This window comes from Manacus vitellinus, unplaced genomic scaffold (assembly GCF_001715985.3).
Source record: "Manacus vitellinus isolate BGI_N305 unplaced genomic scaffold, ASM171598v3 scaffold_41_pilon, whole genome shotgun sequence".
NCBI lineage: Eukaryota > Metazoa > Chordata > Aves > Passeriformes > Pipridae > Manacus > Manacus vitellinus.
In genome coordinates this window covers 3,853,153-3,864,154 of record NW_021940545.1, presented here as the reverse complement: position 1 = coordinate 3,864,154, position 11,002 = coordinate 3,853,153, and the positions used below count along the sequence as shown (strand labels likewise).

General features: G+C 48.0%; 1 protein-coding gene and 3 non-coding genes across 4 annotated transcripts; all 4 read right to left on the bottom strand.

Annotated features, from left to right (window-relative positions):
• Window positions 1–7,125: 7,125 nt before the first annotated feature.
• Window positions 7,126–10,999, bottom strand: HSPA8 (heat shock protein family A (Hsp70) member 8; the record flags this gene model as incomplete). The annotated part of the gene is made up of 6 exons (XM_029962061.1): window positions 7,126–7,609; window positions 8,082–8,314; window positions 8,576–8,774; window positions 9,048–9,250; window positions 9,567–10,122; window positions 10,883–10,999. Coding segments are annotated over 6 exons (1,494 nt in total), but the record flags the coding sequence as incomplete, so codon positions are not given.
• Window positions 7,912–8,008, bottom strand: LOC112841229. Its single transcript, XR_003212841.1, has one exon. It is a non-coding gene; the product is annotated as a small nucleolar RNA SNORD14 (small nucleolar RNA).
• Window positions 8,860–8,956, bottom strand: LOC112841228. Its single transcript, XR_003212840.1, has one exon. It is a non-coding gene; the product is annotated as a small nucleolar RNA SNORD14 (small nucleolar RNA).
• Window positions 9,327–9,417, bottom strand: LOC112841230. Its single transcript, XR_003212842.1, has one exon. It is a non-coding gene; the product is annotated as a small nucleolar RNA SNORD14 (small nucleolar RNA).
• Window positions 11,000–11,002: the final 3 nt, after the last annotated feature.

Sequence of the window (11,002 nt, the reverse complement as noted above, 5' to 3'; positions counted from 1 at the left end):
GGGTCATCAGTCTTCTGAGGACAAATCAGAGAATATCCTGACTTGGAAGGACCCACAAGGAACATTCTGACCCTGCACAGGACACCCCTGAAGTTCTAAATAAGCCCCACAGACTTCAGCAGAACCCAACCAGTGCCACAACATTTATTAGTTCATGTAAGAGACAAAAATTAAAGTAGAACAAGGGGTGTGATATTTGCACTAAACCCACTGTCTTTATGGACAAACTTGGAGCAAGGAAAGGAGAAATTTGTTAAATCAAGTCAATTTACTGCTCTGAAATCAGGGGAGCCCAGCACTGGCCACACTTATGAGGCCATTCAGGGCTGATTTATTCCCTGAGATCACAGAGACAAAATCAAGCCATTACAACCTTTTTAAAAGCTTTCTTGCAACCAACTAAAAATATCCATTGCTGACAGATGCAAGCTGTCAATAAGGAATTTAAGAACTCAGTATGAAGAGTGGAAAGAGTGCAAAGTCTTGATAAACATCTCAAATTGGGTCTTACTCAGTGGGAAACAAGTAGTTTATAGTGGTAATTGTAAAGGGCATTTTACATTGAATCAATTAAATGAAAATCTTTTAAAGCCTTTTTAAAAAGAGACCTTTTTAAGTTAACAGGTGATTTTAATTGGAACCATGGGACTTGCATCACGGGAGGCTGGGTGGGTTTTTTTTTTGTTGAGGTTTTCTTTTTTTTTTTGGAAGCATTCAATATAGGGCAAAATCGATACACTTCCATCAGCATCTGAACTCCCAGAGTCTTGCAAGTTGAATAGTGAAGGCAAGCAAGAATTACAGTTTGCTCTGGGTTTGTGAGGCTTTTCCCAGCAATTAAATGTGCCTCCATCACAACTCCTTCATTGTGAAAGGTGCAGGAGAATTTATCAAGACTTGGTTGCTGAGGATAATTTTTTTTAGCCAGAATCCTCAGCCATCACCCACTGTAAAACTTTTTTTTAATGGATATTTTTGACATAATCAACTGCAGTAATTGCAGCATTTAACTTTTAAATTCCCTTTTTTTACCCCTTCTCAGGCCCCTGAAGAATTATCAGCAGCAGGCAATGCCTGTGAACCTGAGGGACAAATGCCACGAGCACAAAACCTTCCCTCTAAAGCCAATGACACTTTGGGCCATTGCCTTTTAGAGCTGGTGAATTCCTGCTCTTCCCAGTGCTCTGCAATCCATCAAATCCAGCGAGGTGGGATCCAGGAACAGCAGCTGCCCACCTGGGAGGAGGAGAGGGAAAACCAGGGGCAGGAATAACACTCAGGAAAAGGCTTGGAACTGGTTCTTCTGCAGAGCCCTGGAGGCAGAATTCACTGGGATAACCTGTGGATCCTTTATTCCTCCAAAATCAACTCCAAATTTCAATCTCATCTCCTAAAAGTCAGAGGGAAATGTCTGGTGTGTCTCATCCCAACAGGGACAGCTGAGATCCAGGGGGAGTGGGGTGGCAGAAGAGGCAAAAAAACGCATCACACAACCTGCATTTTGGGTGAAAAAAACCCTCAAAGGGCCACTGAGAAGTTCCCAGGGGAATAAACACAAGGACAGCCTGGCTGATCCAGCCACCATCCCACAGGAGTGCCAGAGCTCCTGGGATTTGACTGTGATCTTTGCAAGAGATGGTGCACCTTCCTTAAAGCAACCCTGGAGTTACATCCTGATGTTACCTCCAACAAATAAAAAGGTACAGAGCCTCTAAAAGAAGCACTGAAGCCTCTGAAAGAAGCATTGAAGCCTCCTGGGTGTGGACAAAAAAAAAGCCTGGAGAAATATCCCAGCTGAGTGACAGGAGGAATTTAAGGAGGGGCAGCACCAAGGAAGGGGCATCCCAACATCTTCCCTCCCTGAAGTGGAGGATTGAGGCCAGCAAGGTTGAAGACATGAGTATCTTTATTTTAGGGTCATGGGAAACATGAAACCCCCCTAAGTATAAACAGCACATATTCCCTGGAAGTGTCCAGGGCCAGGCTGGAGCAACCTGGGATAGTGGAAAGTGTCCCTGCCCATGACAGGGGGTGGACTAGATGAGCTTTAAGGTCCTTTCCAAGCCAAATCATTCTGGAATTCTGCACTACAGGAGGTGCTTTGGATCCCTCCTGCCCTTCCCTACCCCTGCAGTGACTTCCTTGCCCTCCCACACAGGGCATTCCCAAACTGGTGGGTTCCTGTGTGGCTCCAGAGACCCACCAAAATCCCAGGTGGGGAAACTGAGGCACAGTGAATCCCAGCAGGGCAGGAGCCAGCAGCAATCCAACCCCTCCTCCTGGGCATCACACCCTCCCTTCCTGCCTGGAATTGCTGTGCTGCTGCTGCTGTGCACCCAGTGATTAGTGAGAGTGTGAAGTTATGGAGTGGGAGATCCAATCACAGCCACAACTCCAGCTCTGCACAGGCCTATTTGAAAGGGTAAGTGTTCCACAGTTGTTGGGTTTTTTTTTCATGCCTGCAACAATCTACACAAATAGGCTTTTAAATTAAGCAGTGATTTGGAATATAAGTGAGTGCATTTAAGCTGCTAAGAGATGGAAAGATCCTAATGGCTGAAATATTTGTCATATCACAAATAAACTGGCTGTATGGGGAGCTACTAATATAACTAATTTTTACCAAATCCTTCACTGCTCTGTGACAGAAAATGAGGTCAGCACAGGTTGAGGCAACAGCAAATGAGCAGCTGCCAGAAGGCAGCACAGAATACTGATAAAGGACTCTGCAGGAACTGTGCTGCCTGCCCACAGAAACAGGAATCAGTTTGTTCAAATTAAGATAGAGCTTTTCCAGAGCATCCAAGGTTTTAATGGAAAGGTGCCGACGAATACAGGCTTCCAATGGATCTGGAATACAAATGCCTTCCCAGGTGTTTCCTCCCTGTTCCCCCAGGCCTGGGCACATCCAGTTCTCTCCATGAGTTCTGTGGGATTTTTGAAAGGCACTGGGGTGTCAGAGAGGGCAGGAGGTGCCCTGGGGCAGCTGATGAGAGTCCCTGGGATTCCTACGGTTCCTCTGGGGTTTTCCAGTTACAGGAATTAACCCCTGACCTGATCTGCCACTCACGAGGAGGAAAAGTGAAAGGAAGAGGATTTTGGATAACTCGGGTCACTGTAATAGAACAAACCAACCCCAAAGCCCACAGAGGTGGTGCCTGGCAGTGCCTGGAGCACCTCTAGAGGTTGAGGAGCCTCCCAAAATCACTCCAGTACGAGGTACTCTGAGTTGCCAGATGGAGGACAATATACCCAGGGAAGAGGGAAATGCTCCATGCCAGGGTTGCAGCAACAGCCTGTGTTTTTCTTGCCATGCTCTAAAGGCTGCCTCAAACATTTGGGACCAACTGGGATGCAGCCATGGTGTGGTTAGATGAGGAAAACAACAGAATTGTTTTCATTCTCAGAAAGAAACCAAGAACGCTTTGGAAGGGGGTTTTTCTCCCTCCTTTACAGGGACAAGAAGCCTGTCTTTGAGTAAGGGGAGGATTTTGGTCATAATTTTCCCTGAGGCCCAAATGAGTGAAAAAAATCAAATAACTCCACTGGTGAAGCAGGAAACTTAGACATGGGGAAACTGAGGCACAAAATGTCTTCCATAAGAATTATAGAATCAGAGAATCCCGAGCTGGAAGGGACCCTCAAGGGTCATCCAGTCCAGCACAGACACCCCAACAATCCCACCTGTCCCTCAGAGCATTGTCCAAACCCTCCTGGAGCTCTGGGGAACCTGGGGAGCCAAACTGCCCTGGGGAGCCTGGTCAGTGCCCAACCACCCTCTAGGGGAGGAATCTTTTCCTAATATCCACCCTAACCCTCTCCTGACAGAACTCCAGCCATTCCCTCAGATCCTGGTGTGAGGGAAAGACTCAGTGTCTTCACTGTGGCAGCCTGAGAGTGACCCCACCATGGCAAAAACGGGTCAGAGAGGGGACCAGGGTGTCCAGTTTTAATTTGGGATGACAATCACACATAACCCCAGCTCCCTGTGCCACGTGAGAGGGGCTCTCCTGGGATCACTGCACAGGGAGCTTTGGGAGTGGAACAGCGACCACTTGGGAGCATCAGCCAATTTGAGAAGAATAAGCTCCACATGGATTAGCAATAAAACTTAAAGCTCGCCACACTCCCGAAATGGAAGGGTGGAAAGGGTTCATATTTGATAACCATTAAGTGGTTTAATGAAATAATTATAACCCAGACTCCTGAGCCCGGCCGGGATCAATAACTATGAGCTCTGAGCAACAGCATGACCCGAGTTCTGCCATTTTCCCAGTGCTCCCCAGCAGGCAGAGTGTGAGCCCACAAATGAGATTGACTGGAAAGTTGCATTAAAACCCCCCCATCAAGGGCACTCATGGATTAAGGGCCGCTGTGGCGCTGCAGTGGGCTGGTCAATACGCTTTATTTTCCGCATCAGCCCCAATTTTGCCACCTTCCCTCCCACTATTAGTGGGAGTCGATGTGCTGTCGATGCCTGGTGCTGGCAGAAGCTGCATTAATGCAGGCTCACAAAAGCAGGGCTCGTGGCATTATCACTTCACTCACTTTCAAATTACAGCCTAATGTTGTCTCCAGGCAGCCTGTGACACGTTAACACTATGTGTGGTTTGCTGGTGCCGGGCTAAATATTTCATGGCTAAAGATTTCAGGCGAGATTTGACGACTGAAATAAACCACTGCCCGGTGGGAAATCATTCCAGGCAGGAGAGCTGGGCGTTGGTGGAAAATCAACAGGAAAGGGGTGATGAGGGTGATGATGTGGGAGAGGGGAAGAAGAGCAGGGAAGGTGTGAGGGCAGGAGGAGGGCTGGTGTGTCCCCGTGTCTGCTGGGTAAAGGCAGTGGGACAAATAAATCAAATAAATGCAGTGATGGGGCAGAGGTGATGAGAAAAACAATACAAGTACCTGCACCTGTACTGCAAAAACAATACAAGGTACTCACCTGTCCAGGTACTCACTTGTTCAGGGATTCACTCATCCAGGAATTCACTTGTCCAGACACTCACTCGTTCCTGTACCCTCACACAGTACCTGCACTTGCTCCCAGGCACAGGTTTAGGTGCCCTGTTGCTGCTTTTAAATGTCGAAGTGTTCCCCCTGACACGTGAAATGCAGGTGGATGGACCCTGAGAAATGCTTTGTTTTGGTGGGTATCCCTTATTTTGCTCCCCTGTTTTGCAGACAACTCTTTAGGTTTCTGTGCCACCGTTAATGGAAAATCTCATAAATTTGACATTGTTTTCACTCATTTGTTCACAAAAACTGCAGAACTCTGCAGCAGCCCCTTCTGTCCCGCTCTGGGTCTCACATCCCTGTGGCCAGACCCTCTCAGCCTGTACCTGTGCTTGTTTAGGATTCAGAAACCTCCTCCCTGAGCCTGACCAGGCTGGTGGATTTGAACCAGAGCTCTGACAGTCCCCACCAACACCCTCCTGTGAGACCTGTGCTGGTTTAACCCACTGATCCTAAAATACCACTTTCCCACCCCCATTTCCACTTGGTATCCCTTAGGGCAACAAAGGCATCACACACCATTCATGGGAGGTGCTACCACAGATCCAATTAAATGCCACAAATATTTTTGGGTGACATCATTCAAAACCTTAGAGGGGCAACCAAAAAAGGTGCCTCTGTGCCATTCCATGGTCAGGTGCTGCTATCTGGTGGCCCAGCACCAGCAGTGCCAGCAGGGCCCCCCCAAACCGAAAGGAATTTAAACCCTGCAGTGCAACACTTATTTCCCACTCAATTTCGTGGGATTAATTAACGTTGTGGTTATTCCCCTAATTATTATCAGGGGACCATAACAGCTGGCAGTGCAGGGGATGTTGCAATCAGCAGGCACAGGCTGAGGGGACACTGAGGGACAGTCTGTCCTATGCCAAGGTCACCTGGGACAGGTTTATTTGTTCGGTGGTTTGCCCAGGGCTGTGATTGGGGTCTGTGATGAAAACAGGGATGAGCACACGGGGATGGTTCAGTTCCTGCTGAGCAGGGCTGGCACAGAGGCCTCTTCTGCTCCTCATCCCACCAGGGGAGGCTGGGGGGGCACAAGGGGACACAGCCAGGTGATCCCAAGGGATCCCCCAGACCCTGTGGGGTCATCAGCATAAAGAGCTGGGGGAAGGAAGAAGAAGGGGAGACAGGGATGGGATTTTTCCTCCCTGGTCACCATCAGGTGTGATGGAAAAATAAATCCCTTGTTTTGCTTTCCCATCACCAGTTAAGCTCTGTGTCACCCCCCGGGCTCTCTCAGCATTGCTGTGCCCCCAAGTACCACTCACAGCTCTGGCACTGCAACCCAAAAATGAAGTGTAGGAATTTGAATGCCACAGGCAGCTGAGGGAGCTGGGTTTGCATTTGGAGGGAACATGATCCCTGCCTGGGATCCAGTGGCAGGATGCACAGGAACAGCTCCAAGCTGTGCTGCAGGGTCAGACTAGACAGGGAAATGCTTCCTTCCTGAGAGAGGGGCAAACACTGCAAAGAATTCCAGAGGTGATGTCCCAGGTCAGTCCTTTGCCTGTGGTTTTAACACCGGGTCTTTCAGCCCTGCTCAGGCAGCTGGACTGGATGATCTCTCCAACTTCCTTCCAACTGATCCTGGCCTAGAGCTTTTCATGGACTGCACCTGGAACTGGGAACTGCCACTCCTCTGCTCCAGGCTTCACTGGGAGCAGACTGCTGCTATATAAATTGATATTTAACATTAATATATCAGCAGTTTCCACAAAATACACAGCATTACTGCCCATTATTGCTGAAAAGGCCACCCAAAACCACCTCCCACCCAGCAATGGCTTCTCCAGACTTCAAGCCACCTCTGACTCTGCCCTTCCTGCAAGCCAGATGCTTCAGCTCATAAATGCTTTTAAAGACCAAATCATTTTCTGTGTCTACTTTAAAAATGCCATTTATTGGCCAACATCTATGATAATCAGCTTTTAAGTTCTTCCATAAAAATGCATCCAGACCATAATTCCCAGGCAGCATCTGGCTCCCTTCCCTACTCCAGCACCCACCTGGATCATGTTTAGGTATCATTAATATCTTTATTTACCCTGAAGTTTACTTTCTTTTCCCTTCATCTACAAATACAAAGAAGTGAAGACAGAGACAGTGTGATGCCCATTAAATAGTTTTTATTCTTTAGGACATGAACTGCATTTCCACTCATTACAGTACTGTAAAGTGCAATGGTTTCATCTCCCTCCTGTGCACACTTTCAAGTATTTAAAATGCCCAGAAAATGTTTCTTTTTTCTCTTGAATTTTTGTTTTCTTTTTACAGCAGCTGAGTTATGGAGTTTTAATCTGGCAAAACCAACCCAGATGTGCCTACAGGTTTGGGTCCTTCACTCTACCCCCCACCTGGGGGTCCTCCAACACTAACTGCTAGTGGAATGCATTTCCCAGTGTCCTTAATCCACCTCCTCGATGGTTGGTCCAGAAGAGGCTCCACCAGAGGGAGGAGCTCCACCACCTGGGAATCCTCCAGGCATCCCACCCGGCATCCCTCCAGCGCTCTGGTACAGCTTGGTGATGATGGGGTTGCAAACCTTCTCCAGCTCCTTCTGCTGGTGCTCAAACTCCTCCTTCTCGGCCGTCTGGAAAACACAAAGCTCAGTTAGTGTTGCTCTCACTCATGGACACAACCCAAGAAGAAACCAGGATTATATATTCTAAGAATCTAGGCTTATATTTAGTCCAGATCATTATTATTATTATTTTTGCTTATGCTCAGCCCCACCACAGATGTAAAGTAACTTTTGCTCGGTCTAGTTTCAACACTACCTAGTACTTCTATCACTCTTTAATCTTAAGGTCCTGCTGCTCCAGGAGCAACACATGAGGTCAGAACACTCCTGGGAGAATTCCAGCTGGAAAAAGGAGGGTTTGGAAGCTGTGGTCGCTCAGACATCCAAGGAAGGAACTTGGACCAACACAAGTCTTGCGACTTCTGGTGGAAACTACGAATGGCTTTGGAGTCACTTTCATCACAGCAACCAGAGCTTCTCCAGCCTCCTGGACGAGCCCAGCCCATGGACATGGACACCAGGACCATGGAATGTGACCTACCTGATTCTTGTCCAGCCAGTTGATGATCTCATTGCATTTGTCCAGGATTTTCTGCTTGTCCTCGTCAGAGATCTTGCCCTGGAGCTTCTCATCCTCCACAGTTGCTTTCATGTTGAAGGCATAGGACTCCAGGGAGTTCTTGGAGGACACCTTATCCCTTTGCTTCTCATCCTCTGCCTTGTACTTCTCTGCCTCCTGCACCATCCTCTCGATGTCCTCCTTGCTCAGCCGGCCTGCAGAACACAGGGCATGGTTTGTGCTCAGTCACAAATTCCCAGGAGTTAAAAATCACACATTTCTAGTTAGTTTGGGCAGGCAGAAGAGGCCCAGAATGTGCTTTCTTAGGAACTCATGAACTACTGCACCAGCAGCAAACCAAGGCTCACAACTATAATCAGTGTGAAAGTGCCAATTACAGCCAAATTGTGATTAAAATAAAAAGCACACTTCAGAGCTCTTCAGCCTCCCACCCTCAGGAACACACAGGTCCTTACCCTTGTCATTTGTGATGGTGATCTTGTTCTCCTTGCCAGTGCTCTTGTCCACAGCAGACACGTTCAGGATGCCATTGGCATCAATATCAAAGGTTACTTCAATCTGAGGGACACCTCTGGGAGCAGGGGGAATGCCAGTCAGCTCAAACTTGCCCAGCAAGTTGTTGTCCTTAGTCATAGCACGTTCTCCTTCGTACACCTAGTGAGCAAAACCATCCAGTTATGTCATTAAGGTTGACATTATTAAACCATAATGAGCTATTAATTATCCTGAGGGGACATGGTCGCTCAGACATCCAAGGAAGGAACTTGGACCAACACAAGTCTTTCGACTTCTGGTGGAAACTACGAATGGCTTTGGAATCACTTTCATCACAGCAACCAGGGATTTACAGACTGCAAGGACACACCACCCCTGGCCTAAGAGTTACTGCAAGCATCTTATCACCTCAGCCCAGAGCTCTGTGCTCACCTGGATCAGCACCCCGGGCTGGTTGTCAGAGTAGGTGGTGAAGGTCTGGGTCTGCTTGGTGGGGATGGTGGTGTTGCGCTTGATCAGCACTGTCATGACACCTCCAGCTGTCTCAATGCCCAGGGACAGCGGGGTCACATCCAGCAGCAGCAGGTCCTGCACGTTCTCAGACTTGTCTCCAGACAGAATAGCAGCTTGCACAGCTGGGGAGAGAAAGGGGAAGTGTTAGGAGCCAGATAATGCTACAGATAAACTGTACACTACAGTCAGGCACATGGCTCGCTCAGACATCCAAGGAAGACTTTGGCCATCATTAGGAGACTTCTGGTGGAAACTACGAATGGCTTTGGAATCTGATTCATCATTGCAAGTCCAAGAAGATTTACTGATTTGGAGAGCTTTAGTCATCCAGGTGGTAAACAAAGGGCCTACATACACCCTGTACTGCTCTGAGACTTGAACTCAGGTGGCAGTTTGTACCACCACCTCCCACACTGTGAGTTATATTAACATAGTTACCTGCACCGTAGGCCACGGCCTCATCAGGGTTGATGCTCTTGTTGAGCTCTTTGCCATTGAAGAAGTCCTGCAGCAGCTTCTGGATCTTGGGGATGCGCGTGGAGCCGCCCACCAGCACGATGTCGTGGATCTGGGACTTGTCGAGCTTGGCGTCCCTCAGGGCCTTCTCCACGGGGTCCAGGGTGCCCCGGAACAGGTCGGCATTGAGCTCCTCGAAGCGAGCCCTGGTGATGGAGGTGTAGAAGTCGATGCCCTCGTAGAGGGAGTCGATCTCGATGCTGGCCTGGGTGGAGGAGGACAGGGTGCGCTTGGCGCGCTCGCAGGCGGTGCGCAGGCGGCGCACGGCGCGCTTGTTCTCGCTGATGTCCTTCTTGTGCTTGCGCTTGAACTCGGCGATGAAGTGGTTCACCATGCGGTTGTCGAAGTCCTCCCCGCCCAGGTGGGTGTCCCCAGCAGTGGATTTCACCTCAAAGATGCCATCCTCGATGGTCAGGATGGACACGTCGAAGGTGCCGCCGCCCAGGTCGAAGATGAGGACGTTCCTCTCAGCACCCACCTGGAGGAGACAGAGCAATGTCTTTAATTCACCTCCTGCTGGGGGGTCAACAACTTTTCTATTTGCCCATCAGACAGTTAAACAGATTTCACCATAGCTTTAAACAATTATAGAACAGAACTTTTACCTAAGCACCTTTTCTACTGACTTCCAGAAATATTAATATTTCTTGTCAACGATTCCAATGGATAAAGACTTTTAAAACATTTAAAATACATATTGTAGATTGTACTACAGCTTTTAGCAATTAAGTAGAACCCTTAGCTAAGCACCTTTTGCACTACATTCCTGAAGCATTGTTTTAATATTTCTGGTCAGGGATTCCAACAGATAAAGACTTTTAGAACATTTTATCTGTAGAAAACATACTTAAAAAAAGACATTAACAGGCACATTTCTTGATATAACTGAGTCAAAGCTGCTCAGAGGACTCAGAAACCTTGAAGCTGTTCCAAGGAGGACAGAAGATGGTAAAGAGGAGGATGAAGAGGAAGAAGAGGTCTTTGTGACTGCTTGTCAGTCAGGGGAGAGGTGTCTGAGGGAAGTCTGATGAGGCAAACAATTTTGGGCTGGGTACAACCAATGATTTAATATTCAAATATTAATTAGATATAGTTACAAAGATATTAAGGCCTACACTGTGGTGTGTGCAAGTGCACCTGAAGTGCTGTGATGTAAGAACTGCTTTCTACTCTTCTCTACTCAAAATTGTCTAGAACTATTTCTCCTAACTCAGACCTGATTTAACACCACACCATACCTTTTTGTCCAGCCCATAGGCAATGGCAGCTGCTGTGGGCTCATTGATAATTCTCAGGACGTTGAGCCCTGCAATGGTTCCAGCATCTTTCGTAGCCTGGCGCTGGGAGTCGTTGAAATA